We start from the raw sequence: 18,714 nt of genomic DNA, 5'->3' as shown, positions 1-18,714 counted from the left end.
GTTCAAAGAATTCCTAATCTTGTTGCAACAGACACACAAACTCTCTCTCTTTCTCTGAATACTTCTAACTTAAATACAGTAGACATTAATATACGTTTTATTGTCCCTGATGTAGATGTATGCACATGATTGGTTTCATTTGCTTAATACAGATACACACACACACACACACACACACATAATTATGTGCATAAACACTTGAATACACTTTCTTTGCAAGTTTTGACCAGAACATCCACAAAAACACGTGAGCATATGCAAAGCGCAATTTCTATGTTGAGCAAAAGCTTGCAACACTTTCATACAGAAAACCTTTATAAATGCACGATTATATATCCATCCACTTGTCTGTCTCTTTCTTACTCACTCTCTCCTGCAAACAACACACACATTCACGCAAACACACACACACACACACACACACTCACTAACACACACTTCAAAACAGACAAAAAATCGTCCAAAATGAATAAATAAGACAAAATGAAACAAAAAATACATAAATAAACAAATAAACTCGAAAAGCTCAGTCTGAATCCTCGCTATTACTCCGCTTGCGGCCCGTGCCAGTTCTGGGAATACCACAGATACAGGCGCCGAAGCAAGTCCCATTCCACGCCCCCTCCTGCACAAGGCAAATAATGTTACGACAACCGGGAATGCAAATACAGCAGGGGAACACCAGGCCGAGAAAACACCACCCGCACCCCAAGGGGAGGCAACACAGGGGGCCCTTGTCCCAGGGATAGTACCACCGCTTGTCATCTCCATCAGCACAGCAGGCCTGGCAGCACCGCATGACACAGCAGTAGTACTCTTGTGCATGCGTGTCGCTGTCTACGTAAGATATCTGGTCTGAGGCTTTCCCCTCCTGCGCTGACGGTTGGCTGGTTATTGTTGTGTGGGGCGTGGCGGTGTCAGAGGGATGGACTTGATTGGCGGCGGGTTGAGTAGCCACCACTGGTGATTCTGAGGTCATTGTTGCGTGGGGCGTGGCAGTATCGGAGGGATGGACTTGATTGGCGGCGGGTTGAGTTGCCATCACTGGTGATTCTGAGGCCATGTCATCAAGCCTGGCCCACTTCTCTGCAATGAAGTGATTATTGACAGTATGGTACAGGGTGACACGAAAAAAACAGATCCCACCAAAAGTTTAATATTTTCTGAAATAATCAGCCGATTCTTTTATTTTTTCAGGTGAGCCAAGCTGAAATGATGTTCTAACAGCCCACCAAGTTTGAGCTTCAAGATGTCATGGACAACGGAGCATAAGACATTTATAGTCGAGGCCTATTTTCGCCGGCGAACAGATTTGCTCGGGCTGCGCACAACAGACTCTCTGACTGAATCAATATTCCTCGGTGTCCTTGCTGATTTAGGTCGACCAGAGTGGGATCCCCTGTTAGGGTTTTTACTATTGAGGTTATTGACAGTCCCATGGTCTCTGAACTTATCCCTCCATCCATAGATAACTGATTTAACAGGAAAGTCTCTACGTCCAAACTGTCTTTTGAATTCCAGTTGAGCAGCGTGGATAGAATTCGACCGAAAATAGGCCTCGACTATAAATGTCTTATGCTCCGTTGTCCATGACATCTTGAAGCTCAAACTTGGTGGGCTGTTAGAACATCATTTCAGCTTGGCTCACCTGAAAAAATAAAAGAATCGGCTGATTATTTCAGAAAATATTAAACTTTTGGTGGGATCTGTTTTTTTCGTGTCACCCTGTACAAGGCAACTTTGTTTTAAATCCCCCCCTCGCATCTATTTTAAGACTTCCACTTTTTCAACACCCTAGTTTTCAGATTTTCTTTTCAAAACCACTGTATCTCTAACTCCATTTATCAACTCCTTCTTGTTTAAAACCTGATATCCTCACAATGTTGGAGGTTTTCAGTGGGTTCATCAGTAAGTGTAATTTCTGTCCCTTGTCAGAAGATGAGCATGCCTATGGTGATTCCTAATACAGGCTGCCTTAACCTTTCATTTTTAGGAGAAGAACAATTAAACACTTAAAAACAAGTGAGTCAAAATGGGGGTGAATTTACAAAGTTTATAAACAGAAAATGAGAACAAATGGTGGTGGGGGGAGGAGGAGAGTCTTAAAATGGGGTTCCACTGTAAACTAGAAAATGTAGGGCACCAGTAATGCAACAAGGAGTCTCTCTGCACAAAGAACATGTAGGGCACCAGTAATGCAACAGGGAGTCTCTCTGCACAAAGAACATGTAGGGCACCAGTAATGCAACAGGGAGTCTCTCTGCACAAAGAACATGTAGGGCACCAGTAATGCAACAGGGAGTCTCTCTGCAAAAAGAACATGTAGGGCACCAGTAATGCGACAGGGAGTCTCTCTGCACAAAGAACATGTAGGGCACCAGTAATGCAACAGGGAGTCTCTCTGCACAAAGAACATGTAGGGCACCAGTAATGCAACAGGGAGTCTCTCTGCACAAAGAACATGTAGGGCACCAGTAATGCAACAGGGAGTCTCTCTGCACAAAGAACATGTAGGGCACCAGTAATGCAACAGGGAGTCTCTCTGCACAAAGAACATGTAGGGCACCAGTAATGCAACAGGGAGTCTCTCTGCACAAAGAACATGTAGGGCACCAGTAATGCAACAGGGAGTCTCTCTGCACAAAGAACATGTAGGGCACCAGTAATGCAACAGGGAGTCTCTCTGCACAAAGAACATGGGTTACAAAACACTGTTGACAAGTTGATCTCAGGAAAATGAAAAGAAGGTTACTTATTAATATTTTTTATTGAATTTATATAATTCACTATCACTCTTCGTGATGAAAACGACATGCAGGCGCTTTAGGCTACACATGCATATTTGTAATCATACTCAAGGATAAGTTGATATCAATATAGTGAAACAAAACGAGCACCTAACTAATGCAGGCAGAACCCAAATCAGGAAAGTTTGATTGTTTTGACATTTTGTTTCGTGGTTACACAATATATGGCCCTTATACTATCATGCCCTCAACCATGCCCTCAACCAGCCCTCAACCATGCCCTCAACCAGCCCTCAACCAGCCCTCAACCTTGCCCTCAACCAGCCCTCAACCATGCCCTCAACCATGCCCTCAACCATGCCCTCAACCAGCCCTCAACCATGCCCTCAACCAGCCCTCAACCAGCCCTCAACCATGCCCTCAACCAGCCCTCAACCATGCCCTCAACCAGCCCTCAACCATGCCCTCAACCAGCCCTCAACCATGCCCTCAACCAGCCCTCAACCATGCCCTCAACCAGCCCTCAATCATGCCCTCAACCATGCCCTCAATCATGCCCTCAACCATGCCCTCAACCATGCCCTCAACCAGCCCTCAACCATGCCCTCAACCAGCCCTCAACCATGCCCTCAACCAGCCCTCAACCATGCCCTCAACCAGCCCTCAACCATGCTCTCAACCAGCCCTCAATCATGCCCTCAACCAGCCCTCAACCAGCCCTCAACCATGCCCTCAACCATGCCCTCGGTCTTTCATAAGGAACACGCGCATGTGTTAAATCAGACCATTACACCATGCATCTCGTGTATGCCAGTCTTTTGAAAGGCTTCACCGTGAGAGAGAAAGAGAGAAAGAGAGAGAGAGAGAGAGAGAGAGAGAGAGAGAGAGAGAGAGAGAGAGAGAGAGAGAGTACTCTAAAAACTTTCTGATGTGAAAACGAACACAGTCTACTGCATAAACATGAATAAAGTACATCAACTTAAAAGTTGAAAACACACACACACACACACACACACTGACACACACACACACAAACATACACCGACACCGACAGGCACCGACACACACACACACACACACACACAAATACACACACACTGTAACACAAACCTTGTAAACAGTGCCACACACCGTAACTAAAAGGTCAATGGTGACTTCCGGATACAACTTTAGTCACGTGACCTGCCCAGCAACCGTGTTGCTAAAGCACAGGCGCTTGAAACACGTTTAGTGCCAAATAGTTCAAAGTAAGAACATCAGCGGTCCCACGAAGCCAAATAGGCTGAAGGGTCGTCATAGAAACCATGAACCAAACTGCAAGCATCTTGAACACACGGCCAGTACCGTGTAACTGGCCTTGAGACGGAACGATCCAAGGGAGGCAATCTCAGTCATCTGAAAGTGGGAAATCAAAACGCAATCCGCTTTGTTCGATTTTATGGGCTTGGACGATAGAGAAAAATAAGAAAAGCAAAAGCTGGAGTCCAGTCTGGACGAAACTGCTATCAAGAACGCAGAATTGATTTTTTCTGAGTTTTGTTTAGCCGTAAGCGCCATGTTTATCGGAGCAGGAAACTCTTCCAGAGTGAGGCCCCTTTGTTGGTTTCACTGCGGCCGCATTGTGAACAGCAGTTATGAGAAATTCGAAATGAGAAATGGCGCTTACGGCTAAAACAAAAACTCAGAAAAAAATCAATTCTGCGTTCTTGATAGCAGTTTCGTCCAGACTGGACTCCAGCGTTTGCTTTTCTTATTTTTCTCTATCGTCCAAGCCCATAAAATCGAACAAAGCGGATTGCGTTTTGATTTCCCTCTTTCAGATGACTGAGATTGCCTCCCTTGGATCGTTCCGTGTCAAGGCCAGTTACACGGTACTGGCCGTGTGTTCAAGATGCGTACACTCGTAGCATCGTCTGTCCACCGCTCGTGGCAAAGGCAGTGAAATTAACAATCCAAAAAAGCGCGGTAGCGGTTGCGCTGAGGAGGATAGCACGCTTTTCTATATCTCTATTCTTTTTACATTTAGTCAAGTTTTGACTAAATGTTTTAACATTGAGGGGGAATCGAGACGAGGGTCGTGGTGTATGTGTGTGTGTGTGTGTGTGTGTGTGTGTGTGTGTGTGTGTCTGTCTGTTTGTGCGTGTGTGTGTGTGTAGAGCGATTCAGACTAAACTACTGGACCGATCTTTATGAAATTTGACATGAGAGTTCCTGGGAATGATGTCCCCGGACGCGTTTTTCTTTTTTTCGATAAATACCTTTGATGACGTCATATCCGGCTTTTTGTAAAAGTTGAGGCGTCACTGTCACACCCTCATTTTTCAATAAAATTGATTGAAATTTTGGCCAAGCAATCTTCGACGAAGGCCGGACTTTGGTATTGCATTTCAGCTTGGTGGCTCAAAACCTAATAAAAGTCGAAAACTTGTAATTAAAATTATTTTTTTATTTTACGATCCAAAAACAATGTCATCTTATTCTTCGTCATTTTCTGATTCCAAAAACATATACATATGTTATATTTGGATTACAAACAAGCTCTGAAAATTAAAAATATGAAAATTATGATTAAAATTAATTTTCCGAAATCGATTTAAAAACAATTTCATCTTATTCCTTGTCGGTCCCTGATTCCAAAAACATATAGATATGATATGTTTGGATTAAAAACAAACTCAGTAAGCTAAAAAGAATAGACATACACTGATACAGAAAAGCGTGTTATCCTGCTCAGCGCGACCACTACCGCACTATTCTGCATGGCTTGTCGATTTCACTGCCTTTGCCACGAGCTGTGGACTGACGAAACTACGAGTATGTGGTCTTGGTGAAAAAAGCAGAGCGTTCAGTTTCATTCTGTGAGTTCGACAGTTTGACTAAATGTTGTAATTTCGCCTTACGCGACTTGTTAACTCTCTGAACGTGTTTTTAATCCAAACATATCATATCTATATGTTTTTGGAATCAGGAACGGACAAGGAATAAGATCATAAAGATGAAATTGTTTTTAAATCGATTTCGAAAATTTAATTTTGATCAGAATTTTTATATTTTTAATTTTCAGAGCTTGTTTTCAATCCGAATATAACATATCTATATGTTTTTGGAATAAAAAAATGATGAAGAATACGATAAACGTAATTTTGGATCGTTTTATAAAAAATAATTTTAATTATAATTTTTTAGATTTTTAACGACCAAACTCATTCATTAGGTTTTAAGCCACCAAGCTGAAATGCAATACCAAAGTCCGGCCTTCGTCGAAGATTGCTTGGCCAAAATTTCAATCAATTTTATTGAAAAATGAGGGTGTGACAGTGCCGCCTCAACTTTTACAAAATGCCGAATATGACGTCACCAAAGACATTTATCGAAAAAATGAAAAAAACGTCTGGGGATATCATACCCAGGAACTCTCATGAAAAATTTCATAAAGATCGGTCCAGTAGTTTACTCTGAATCGCTCTACACACACACACACACACATACACCACGACCCTCGTCTCGATTCAGTCAAAACTTGACTATCTATCGTAACAACAACCTTGCCCGATACGAGAGGAAAATCGTCTGCAAGAGTTGACATAGCGAAAGTACACTAGTCTTTGCTTTGCAATCTCGTACTACTCTCTGTTTGAACGTCGCCGCGACTTCATGATACATACATAATAATTAGCTGGAACACATCAACATAATTTTATGTCTAACAGACGTTATTTGGTTTTCGTAGCATCGTGCTCGACTGATGATACCTAATAAGCGCACGTGTTTTCTGTATGTTGATAATGAGATGTGTCTATTGTCCAATCAGAATGCGTGTAAAGGGGACAAGGTCGTGTGCGTTGACTCTAGTCTGTTTTCAACTCTGGCAACACTTGTGAAGATTGAAGGTAAACGAATTATCTGATTCGAATGATGATCTGAGATTCTGAATTACAAATCACACGAACTTTAAGTAACTAGACTTGTGAAATTATTTTACAAATAGCGCAAAGTCAGTCCATAAACTAGAGTTTGTTGTGTAGAGAAATAATACGGAGGCCATCTTGGAACGGAGAATAGCCGTTATGTCCAGATGAAAACACGGCAGCGTGCACGTTTGGCAGCATGTTGTAATGTCGTTCGCAATGGGAATTCAGATGCTCCTTTTGTCTCTTTCTTTACACGCATTCTGATTAATTGATAAACATTTCAAAGCTGAAAGTGTTACGTGATTTTGAATAATTGTTCTCACTAAAGTACATTTAATGGCAATTATAAACTTTCAAAGTAAACTGTGGTCCAAAAACAGATCATGAAGGTGTGCAGATTTAACAAAATCATATTCGCTTTTGCTGTGTTTACACAGTAACTTAATTTGTCTCTTTAATTTCTCCATATTAGATCTGTTATATAGTGTATGGTTTTCATCATCATGAACTGCTTCTTCATATTTTGAAAGGAAAGAACACATGCTCTCTCCCTGCAGTCATACATTTCTTTTAATGCACACTTTCTCAAAACACAAAAACTGCCCCTGTCTTTATTGTACACAGGGTGTTACTGTTCGACTTAGATCGAGTATTTATTCATTTGGTGCAGATCATCTGAGATGAGCTGTAAGTTTGTCACGTGTTTTTACTCTTATTTTCATTTATTCTGTTTTGCTGATTGTCTTTTTTCTTTCCAGGAAAATGTAGCTTTGCGTGGAAGTGTAAAAAGGATCCTCAAGGTTGAAGTTCGAACTCAACTTTATCAGTATCGTTGAAACAGTTCACTGTTCACGACCCATGAGCAGCTGACAGAAGGCTTCGAGTTCGACATGCCCGGGAGGTGGACTTTCACTGTGGTGGTTTACTATGAAATAGTGGACAGCTTTCAAAATGGACAGGTGTGAGAACTTGAGGGAAATTGTATGTTCTGGTGCAGTTTTACAGCCTGACTTTCACCGCTTCTGCAACTTCAAACGGAGCTGCATAGATTTGACTTTGTTTGACTCACGGACTATGTTGTGATTAAACACTGACTTTGAAGATGTTTAAGTCTTTGACTCATGAGTCGCTTATTCACAGTGTAGTCCTTCGTGGTGAACTAAGAGATGTGAACTCCGTGTTGAGATTGAGGAGTGTGTGAGCGTGATGGATAGCGACGATGGAGGGCCCTTTGCACTGGGCCAGCCTCTCCCGGACGGCAGTGGATACCCTGCCAGCAGTGGCGGCTTGGCCGGCCAGTACCACATGTGGGTCGCAGCCGCTTCTTCAGGGGCCCCCGCGTCCACCACCACCACCCCAACCAACAGCAGCAACAACACCAACACCCCCAGCCTGCCCACCCACTTCTCCCCCGTCTCCCCCTCTGGCCACGGCATGTACAGCGACCACCTGTCGCTGCACCCTGCACAGTCCTCTGTCGATGTGCTATCTGTGCGCCTGGCGCAGGGCGACTACAACCACACCACGTCCGCCGACAGACTTGGGGAGGACGGTTACCATGGCGCCGGGGGTCAAGGAGAGGGTTACCACGGCGCCGGGGGTTCGGACAGCTCAGCCCGACACCAGGCCAACTACCACGACCACCTGATGAGCCAGGACCGTCACGTTGCCGTGGATACCTACCATCACATGTCTGCGTCGTCATCCTCGTCGTCAGGTCAGCAGCAGGACCGCTTGACGCAGGGCGACTATCACTCCAGCCATCAGGGTGAGAGACTGGGCGCCATGGACTACCACAGTGGTCAGCAGGGGGACACACTGGGCGCCATGGACTACCACAGTGGTCAGCAGGGGGACAGACTGGCACAGGGGGACTACCACTCCGCGCAGCAGTCAACCAGGTGAGGATGAAAATACAAAAATAGATAGCCTGCTAATGTTCTAAATTATTCAGAATCAAAAGCGAAAACAAAAAGAAGAAGAAAAGTGATATAATGGAAGATTTCTTGAGCTAAGTTCATTGTCTGTATCATAAGTGTTTGTCGGTGTGATGAACAAAGGGAAGTAAGCGCTCTAAATGCATACGACTTGTGTAATAGAGCAAGTGAGAGTTATCCGGAACCAGAGAGAATAACAAGCATTGACATGAACAAGCAACTTTCATCCTCAAAGTTTTCATTTTTGTTTGTCTGTCTACTTTAATGTAAAGTTCAAAGACCATTAGGTCAAAGTACCATGATTGTAATGTTTTGTTTGATCATAAATTAAACGTTCCAATGCCTAACCATTCTCGTTTTTTGATGCAGGTTGGGACAGGCTGACTACCACCTTGACCAGCCGGCTGATCGGCTGGCACAGAGCGATTACCACGCGGCACAGCAGCAGAGCCGACTGGGGCAGAGCGAGTACCATTCGGGCCAGCAGTCAGACCGGTTGACGCAGTCCGACTACCACGTCAGCCCACAGCCTGACCGGCTGGGCCAGCTGGACTATCACAGCTCGGGTCAGAGCGAGCGACTGACCGGTCTCAGCAAGCAGGACTACCATGCGCTGGGTGGCAACAGACTGGGTCAGCAGACTGGTCAGTACCACTCCGGCCAGACTGGTGACCGGGGGCTGGCTGCACAGCCCGATTATCATGCGACACAGGTTGGTCACTTGGTTACTTTAGTTTTACAGTTTTTTCACTGCAGTTGAACCTGTCTGTAACAACCTCCCAAGGGACGAACAAACAGTGGTTTTAATAGACAACAAACAGTGGTTTTAATAGACAACAAACAGTGGTTTTAATAGACAACAAACAGTGGTTTTAATAGACAACAAACTGGTTTTAATAGACAACAAACAGTGGTTTTGATAGACAACAAACAGTGGTTTTAATAGACAACAAACTGGTTTTGATAGACAACAAACAGTGGTTTTAATAGACAACAAACAGTGGTTTTAATAGACAACAAACTGGTTTTAATAGACAACAAACTGGTTTTGATAGACAACAAACAGTGGTTTTAATAGACAACAAACAGTGGTTTTAATAGACAACAAACAGTGGTTTTAATAGACAACAAACAGTGGTTTTAATAGACAACAAACTGGTTTTAATAGACAACAAACAGTGGTGGTTTTAATAGACAACAAACAGTGGTTTTAATAGACAACAAACTGGTTTTAATAGACAACAAACAGTGGTGGTTTTAATAGACAACAAACAGTGGTTTTAATAGACAACAAACAGTGGTTTTAATAGACAACAAACAGTGGTTTTGATAGACAACAAACAGTGGTTTTGATAGACAACAAACAGTGGTTTTAATAGACAACAAACTGGTTTTAATAGACAACAAACAGTGGTGGTTTTAATAGACAACAAACAGTGGTTGTTTTAATAGACAACAAACAGTGGTTTTAATAGACAACAAACAGTGGTTTTAATAGACAACAAACAGTGGTTTTAATAGACAACAAACAGTGGTTTTGATAGACAACAAACAGTGGTTTTGATAGACAACAAACAGTGGTTTTAATAGACAACAAACTGGTTTTAATAGACAACAAACAGTGGTGGTTTTAATAGACAACAAACAGTGGTTTTAATAGACAACAAACAGTGGTTTTAATAGACAACAAACAGTGGTTTTAATAGACAACAAACAGTGGTTTTAATAGACAAGATGGTTACTATACATAGGTGAATTATTGAAAAAACAATTGTAGGATCTTTTGGAGTGGTCATTGTGGGCAGGCTGGAGGGTTGCTCTGTATGTTTTGTGTTTGTGTTGGAATAAAAAAAACTGACTAATTAAAAAAAATATTTTTGGCGCGAGATAGCGTAAATGCAGATGTGCGATTACATTTTAGATAATGCTACCCCTAGTTAAAGTTTAGTTTTTACAACCAAACTGCAACGCTGCAAATTCAAACAACGTCCAAATTGTTGCGAGGATTCACAAGGGTGAGCAGTTGTGGCACTGTATGGTTTGTGTGGACATAATAAACTGATGCTGTTGCCTTGCAGGTGGAGCTGGACGCGGTGGGTATGCACGCTGACTTTGAGCGACGTCACCTGGACGTCAGCATGCTGCCCAAAGATCTGGTCGACAGCGGTCAGCGCGGCTCAGCCATGGACTACCTCACCTCATCCAGGTAACTTTAGTCTTCCTCCTCCCCTCCCCTCCCCTACCCTCTCCCCCCCTCCGATAGTCTTGTTCCTAGACACAGCGGTCAACGCGGCTCAGCCATGGATTACCTCACTTCATCCAGGTAACTTTCTCCGCCTTCCATCCCCCTCCCACCTTATAGTCTTTTTTCCCAGACACAGAGGACAGTTGGACCTGGATTCCAAATATGTATCGGTCAAAACGTCCTGGCCGCAAAAAAAAGTTCTGTCACAAGAAATTCTACGTGTCAAAGCTTTCGAACATTTGACGGGCCTGGGGTCAGAACAATGCTTCAGATCAAGAAAGTATGCGTAAATGATACTGTACGTGCTGTTGGCAGGCCTCGTTGTGCAGAACAATGCTTCAGATCAAGGAAGTATGCGTAAATGATACTGTACGTGCTGTTGGCAGGCCTCGTTGTGCATTCACTGACCCCTTACTAGTCGACTGTCTGGTAGTTTTGACATGGAGGAGGTGCTCAAATTAAAACAATTTTTTTGTGGCTAGGACATTTGGTCCTATTTCATCATTCAGTCAAGATTCTATTATCCTCTGAGTATGGGAACAACACTGCCACCACGACCCCCCCTCCCACATCCTCCCTGCACCCTAGGTAAGCAACTTTAGTTAGTTTTGCTACATTTGTATCCAATCATTTGATTAGGTTTGTTTGTATCATAAGGTTGCAATGTTTTGCATATTTTGGAACGCAGTGTGAATAACGCTCCTGATGTTTTTCAAGGGACTACCTGGCAAGCTGCCTGGGGTTGCCGCGTGAACTTGACCTCAGTGTCGGACAGACCGTGTCCCCACCTCAACGCTCGGCTCCCTCTGACCTTGCCTCATCTTCACATGGCCTTGACACTGCCACCTTGCCCCGTGACTTCAGCCCCTACAGTCAGCGTGACCTTGACCGTGCTATGGTACGCCATTCACTCGTTCATATCTTATTTGTTCAGTTGTGGTGTTTTGAAGGTTGTGTTCTGATTGATGTAGAATGTGAAAGACTCAAGAAGTCCACTGAGACATTTCTCAGAGTGGATACAGTGGAACCCCCCTTTTGATTTAAGATGTCCCAGTCTAAGACTTCCTCCCTTTTAAGACCTTGCTGTTTGAGACTTTGTGTTGATAACCTCTGTAAGTTTACCCCCATTTTAAGACTCTCCCTTTTTGAAGACCTGAATTTCTCAGATTTGTTTAGGTCTTTAAGGGGGTGGGGGGGGGGGGGGGGTGTTCCACTGTAGCTTTTCCGGTATCCAGTGCACATAACAGATTAGAACTTTTAGATTAGAATAGTACGGTATTTTCAGGACTATACATTATTATTATTATTATTGTGATCATTTTTATGCGCCTAATCTAGATATAGCCCTAGGCGCTTACATATTAATTACATGTACATGTACATGTACATGCTTCTTTACTTTACAAGGCGCAACCTCGACTGTTTTACCTAAAAATGAGAAAATACACTCAGAGAGTGGAAATGTGTTTTGTTCATCAAAGCCACTGTATGCACTGTCTGTGCATTTATCAAACCCACGGACTCTGTACTCTGCCAGCTGTGTGCTCTTTTAATGAAAAAGACACTGGCCTTGTGACCCTCAGTCAGTGACCAAGTTTTTAACTGAGGCTGATGCCTTTCATGTCTGAGAGGGATACATGGTCCAAGAAACTGTGCCTAGGAACAGAAACATGGAGAGAGTGTTATGTTACTTTGTATAGAGATGTGGGTGCATGTGTACTGTACTTAAGTCATAGACAAGGTGATACTGGTCAATAGGGCGCAGGGGTTGGATTTAAGGTGGAAAACATGTATGTCATGTTCCCAAAAGAGCGGTATTTTTGTTCTGTTAGAATGTATTGTTTTTCTTTCAGTCATTGTGGTGAATTTTTGTTTTTATTTTCATTAAAAAAGGAAGCAGTCAAATAAAGACTTCTTTGCATTGCATCTATATTTATTTGCTGGCAATTGTCAGAAAGTAGGTACACACAATTTTGCTGTTGAACAATGTGCAGCAAGCAGAGTGTTAAAAGGTGCCTATACCAACAATCTGGTCTGCTTTTGTTTTCTCAAGAGGCCTGTTTATCTTTTCAAAGCCTGTTTTGAAAGAAATCTCTTTTGTTCCCTAGATGTCGGCGTCAGACGTGGTGGTTGGGCAGTTGGGGGAGGGCGGTGGTCGCACCTCAGGGGGAGCGGCTCCCAGTGTCGGCCTCCATCCTCAGGATCTGGCGGGAATCAACATGGCCGCCGCCCCGCGTGACCTTGTGGACATGACCTCCTTCACCCGAGCCAGCAGCGGACATGACGACATGGGGCGAGGTCGCGATGTGTTGCACAGGCCGCGGGACGTTCAGCGTGCGCTGGAAGACTTGGGTTCTCTGGATGGCGGCACGGTGTCAGGTACTTGATTTGGGGGGGCAAGTCGGGGAAAGGATTTGAGGTGATGGTGGTAGTGTATGTGTAGTGGAAACCAGAAAAAATCTCTGTGGGATGCCCCCTGATTGGGTATAATGAGCACAGAAGACAAACCCCTTCTTGTTTCTCTCTTTTTTTGTTTTCTTTTTTTCTGTTATCTCTTTTTATCTGTTTTTCTCTTTTTTTTCCTTTTTTTCTTTCTACGAGTCAATAATAGACTGTTCAGGACAAGTTGTAAGACTATGCTGGTGCCTAAAACCTCTATCTTATCATCTATGTATTAATCCGGCAATAGCACTCAGTTAAAACCGTTGTCAATCAAGGGTTAAAGGTGAGCCAATCAATGTGTGCAGTGGACTTGACGCTAAACGCAGGCAGCGGCAGCAAACCGTCGTCACGGACCTACACTACTTCCAGAATGACCTCCTCCTCCGCCAAGCGTCAGAACGCAGCCACCTCACAGCCCACTGAGATTCGAACCCAAAACCCTCTGCCCGTGGTTCCTGCCAACGGTAACGGCAACGCAGGTGTGGGTTTCTTTCCGCTGCCGGGAACAAGAGACGCTCTGAGTGTTCTGGCGTCTGAGCAACAGATGGGCAGTGCCAGTGGTGGCGGTGTTTCTTCTCGACACGGAGGTTCTGCCGACTTCTCCAGGCAGCCGGTGAGTTCGGGCTTTTGCTGCTTCCTTTGACAGCGGGTCAGAAAACTTTGTAATACGTAATACGTTAGTTGAAGTTTTGACCAAAATATAACATTTTCCACAGATCAAGACAGTCGGTGTTCTCAGAGACCTGCCTTGGTGAGCATCTCTCCACAATGACTGTCTTCCCATAACTGCCACCCTGAAGAATCTCTAACTTTTTTCTTTCTATACAATTCACCTTTCCATAGTGACCCACTATCTACAACGACCGGTTTTGGTCAGTCGGGTGGCTGTTCATTATGAGCAAGTTCAACTCCAGTGGAACCCCCCTTTTAAGACTCCCTCCTTTTTAAGACCTAGTTTTTTCAGACTTTCTGTTTATATCCTCTGTAAAATTACCCCCATTTTAAGACTCCCTCCTCTTTGTGACCCGATTTTCTCAGATTTTTTGACGTCTTAAAAGGGGGGTTCCACTGTATTATATCAAAAAGCCCAAACTCGGAGCTGTTTCTAAGTAATGGTGATTTGTTGCCAGACCAACGAGTTGAGTCGGCTGAGACGAGAGTTGACTGCGCCGTACCCAGACCTCAGCGTGCATCACTCCATGCTGGCCTCCAGTGCTGCCGTTCCCGTGGCAACCTTCAAGGTAAACACTGCTACCAACTTGTTGTTCAATAGACCGTGTTCGAAGATATCTCTGCTTTTGTGAACAAGAAACAATTAACAAGTGGTTCTATCCCATCCCCCCCCCCCCCCCCCCTTTCCCCGTCACGATATAACCTTGAACAGTTGAAAACGACGTTAAACACCAAATAAAGAAAGAAAGAAAGAAAGAAGATATCTCTGTCAGTGTTCTTTCCTGGATTTTTAATACAGAATGCACATACAGATCGACTTTTGACACTCATGAGTATGAAAGGTTTTGTCAATTTTCCTTGAAATGTGAAGAAAACTCCTGGCCTAATGTCTTTTCCGTTCCATTTCTGCACGTACTCCTCTCCCACAAAGTTGGCATGATTGTTGAAAGTGTTCGCTGGGTATGTGTGTATATATATAGTGTGTATAGCATATATGAATATTGTGTGAACAGTACATGTGGTGATTTTTGTCCGTGTGGTTAATTGTCTTATGTAGGTTGAACATTTAATTGTTCTATTCTGTATATGTTCTTTTGTAAAGGGCCTAGAGCCATAGGTTAGGCACTTACAAATGTCCAGTTATTATTATTATTATTAGATATACTTGAAGACTCCTTGAATCTGTGTGGAAAGTTGCTGTGGGAAGCCTAGGGTCACTTCAGACACTTGTGACCAGGAGGGCATGAACAGTGGAAAGTTGCTGTGGGAAGCCTAGGGTCACTTGAGACACTTGTGACCAGGAGGGCATGAACAGTGGAATGTTGGTGTGGGAAGCCTAGGGTCACTTCAGACACTTGTGACCAGGAGGGCATGAACAGTGGAAAGTTGGTGTGAGAAGCCTAGGGTCACTTCAGACACTTGTGACCAGGAGGGCATGAACAGTGGAAAGTTGGTGTGAGAAGCCTAGGGTCACTTCAGACACTTGTGACCAGGAGGGCATGAACAGTGGAAAGTTGGTGTGAGAAGCCTAGGGTCACTTCAGACACTTGTGACCAGGAGGGCATGAACAGTGGAAAGTTGGTGTGAGAAGCCTAGGGTCACTTCAGACACTTGTGACCAGGAGGGCATGAACAGTGGAAAGTTGGTGTGAGAAGCCTAGGGTCACTTCAGACACTTGTGACCAGGAGGGCATGAACAGTGGAAAGTTGGTGTGAAAAGCCTAGGGTCACTTAATTCAGACACTTGTGACCAGGAGGGCATGAACAGTGGAAAGTTGGTGTGAGAAGCCTAGGGTCACTTCAGACACTTGTGACCAGGAGGGCATGAACAGTGGAAAGTTGCTGTGGGAAGCCTAGGGTCACTTGAGACACTTGTGACCAGGAGGACATGAACAGTGGAACCCGCTTTTAAGACTCCCCGATATAAGTCCCCCTTCTCTTTTAACACTTTCTACCCCATATATGTTGACCAAGTTTTTTTTTAGCCGAGACCAGCTGTGCTGCAGCAGGTCACTCAGAATTGTAGTAACTGTGTAGCAACTGTGTATCAACACGATGGAATGCAGGCGTTAGATCGACGTTACAGGAAGCAACTGAAGTGACTGTGTGTACGGATATATCCGTACCAGGTCAGATAGAGCGATATGAGTGGGTACGGATCTATCCGTACCTGGGAGACAATGAGTTAAGACCCTATTTTCTCAGATGTTTTGTTCATAACCTGTGTAGATTTACCTCCATTTTAACACTTTCTCCTCTTTTTTTTGTAAGATCTGTTTTTCTCAGATTTTTGGAGGTCTTAAACGGGGAGTCCCACTGTATAGTCTTACTGTCGTTGAGTGCAGGGCCTGCAATGTTCGCATGAAGGATTCACCTCTACCAGGTGAAAACAAGGCACAGTGATTTCAGTGTCATTTGGTTTAAATGTTCACACATAATCATGAGTGGTGGACTAGGGGTGCACTAGAGGATAAAAGATAGCATTCTAAAAAAAAGAAATGTTTGTTGAAGTGAATTGTTTGCTGTTCATTACGTGACTGCTGAATGAAGGGCCTGTCAACAACGTTTGTGCAGAGTGCAGTGGAGCCGCTTTTCAACGCTCACGGTGACCAGCTGATCTGTAACGACGCGCTGACGTCATCACGAGAGAGACTGTACGAGATGATGAAACAGCAGCAGTTTTGTGATGCCGTAATCGCCACCACTCTACACTCCATCAAGGTAAAGCATGTATAGTGTCTCACTACTCGAGATCTCTGTCGTTTTCACTAGCTATGTCTGCATAAGGTTCCATCAATTTCTGCTGGCTGCTTTTTGAGTGAGTAACTATTTTACGGATTATATCTGTTTGCCTCTCTCTCTCAGCATGGTTTGTAAAACATGTTTGAAAAGTGGATTTTTTGTGACAGGTGCACAAAGCTGTCCTGTGCTCGGCCAGCACCTACCTGTGTGGTGTTCTTGATTGAGATAGGTGTAACAGGTGTCTTGTGGTGTGTGACAGGTGTCTTGTGGTGAGTGACAGGTGCACAAAGGGGTGCTGTGTTCGGCCAGTGCCTACCTGTGTGGTGTTCTTGATTAAGACAGGTGTATCATGTGTCTTGTGGTGAGTGACAGGTACACAAAGCGGTGCTGTGTTCAGCCAGTGCCTACCTGTGTGGTGTTCTTGATTAAGACAGGTGTGACAGGTGTCTTGTGGTGTGTGACAGGTACACAAAGCGGTGCTGTGTTCAGCCAGTGCCTACCTGTGTGGTGTTCTTGATTAAGACAGGTGTGACAGGTGTCTTATTGTGAGTGACAGGTGCACAAAGGGGTGCTGTGTTCGGCCAGTGCCTACCTGTGTGGTGTTCTTGATTAAGACAGGTGTGACAGGTGTCTTATTGTGAGTGACAGGTGCACAAAGGGGTGCTGTGTTCAGCCAGTGCCTACCTGTGTGGTGTTCTTGATTAAGACAGGTGTAACAGGTGTCTTTTGGTGTGTGACAGGTACACAAAGCGGTGCTGTGTTCAGCCAGTGCCTACCTGTGTGGTGTTCTTGATTAAGACAGGTGTAACAGGTGTCTTTTGGTGTGTGACAGGTACACAAAGCGGTGCTGTGTTCAGCCAGTGCCTACCTGTGTGGTGTTCTTGATTAAGACAGGTGTAACAGGTGTCTTTTGGTGTGTGACAGGTACACAAAGCGGTGCTGTGTTCAGCCAGTGCCTACCTGTGTGGTGTTATTGATTAAGACAGGTGTATTATGTGTCTTGTGGTGTGTGACAGGTACACAAAGCGGTGCTGTGTTCAGCCAGTGCCTACCTGTGTGGTGTTCTTGATTAAGACAGGTGTATTATGTGTCTTGTGGTGTGTGACAGGTACACAAAGCGGTGCTGTGTTCAGCCAGTGCCTACCTGTGTGGTGTTCTTGATTAAGACAGGTGTATTATGTGTCTTGTGGTGTGTGACAGGTACACAAAGCGGTGCTGTGTTCAGCCAGTGCCTACCTGTGTGGTGTTCTTGATTAAGACAGGTGTAACAGGTGTCTTTTGGTGTGTGACAGGTACACAAAGCGGTGCTGTGTTCAGCCAGTGCCTACCTGTGTGGTGTTCTTGATTAAGACAGGTGTAACATGTGTCTTGTGGTGTGTGACAGGTACACAAAGCGGTGCTGTGTTCAGCCAGTGCCTACCTGTGTGGTGTGCTCAGCCAGACATGCATGGGGAAGAGCGGGGGTCGAATCCTGACGGTGCAGTTTAAGGCCGACATCCCAGCGTCCTCTCTGTCCGCCTTCATCGACTTCATCTACCAAGGTCGCATCAAGCTGTCCCTCAAGGGTGCACGCGACCTCAACGTCATGGCACGCTGTCTGCATGTGAGTGACACTCTTCTGTTAAATACTATACATCGCAATGCAATACAGCACAACATGATACAGCACAACACTAGACAAGCTGTCCCTCAAGGGTGCTCGCAACCTCAGCGTCATGGCGCGCTGTCTGCATGTGAGTGACACTCTTCTGTACTATACAGTACAATGCAATGTGGGAACAGTACAATGCAATACAGATAAAAGTGAGCATTTAAAACACGAAAAAGAACAAAATGGAGCAAACGTATGTCAGTTGAACATTTGGTCCGTGTGAAGTACAGTGGAACCCCCGTTTAAGACCCTCTTTTTTCAGACTTTTTGTTCAAACCCACTGTAAATTTACCCTGATTTTAAGACTCCCTGCTTTTTAAGACCTGGTTTTCTCAGATTCTTAGAGGTTCTAAAAGGGGGGGTTCCAC

At 44.4% G+C, this 18,714-nt stretch overlaps 1 protein-coding gene across 3 annotated transcripts in view; it reads left to right on the top strand.

Annotated features, from left to right (window-relative positions):
* The first annotated feature begins 6,569 nt into the window (after positions 1-6,569).
* The window catches only part of LOC138971880 (uncharacterized), a 38,945-nt gene continuing 26,800 nt past the window's right edge, over positions 6,570-18,714 (top strand). For all 3 annotated transcript variants that reach the window (XM_070344719.1, XM_070344718.1, XM_070344717.1), the window contains exons 1-10: positions 6,570-6,637; positions 7,417-8,559; positions 8,965-9,307; positions 10,674-10,801; positions 11,558-11,738; positions 12,949-13,219; positions 13,588-13,895; positions 14,413-14,523; positions 16,528-16,674; positions 18,080-18,298. In XM_070344719.1, coding sequence (XP_070200820.1) covers positions 7,865-8,559; positions 8,965-9,307; positions 10,674-10,801; positions 11,558-11,738; positions 12,949-13,219; positions 13,588-13,895; positions 14,413-14,523; positions 16,528-16,674; positions 18,080-18,298 — 2,403 coding nt within the window. In that variant the 5' untranslated portion in view covers positions 6,570-6,637; positions 7,417-7,864. The remainder of the gene's footprint in view (positions 6,638-7,416; positions 8,560-8,964; positions 9,308-10,673; positions 10,802-11,557; positions 11,739-12,948; positions 13,220-13,587; positions 13,896-14,412; positions 14,524-16,527; positions 16,675-18,079; positions 18,299-18,714) is intronic.

This window comes from Littorina saxatilis, linkage group LG7 (genome assembly GCF_037325665.1).
Source record: "Littorina saxatilis isolate snail1 linkage group LG7, US_GU_Lsax_2.0, whole genome shotgun sequence".
Lineage (NCBI taxonomy): Eukaryota > Metazoa > Mollusca > Gastropoda > Littorinimorpha > Littorinidae > Littorina > Littorina saxatilis.
This window is presented reverse-complemented; position numbering and strand designations above follow the sequence as displayed.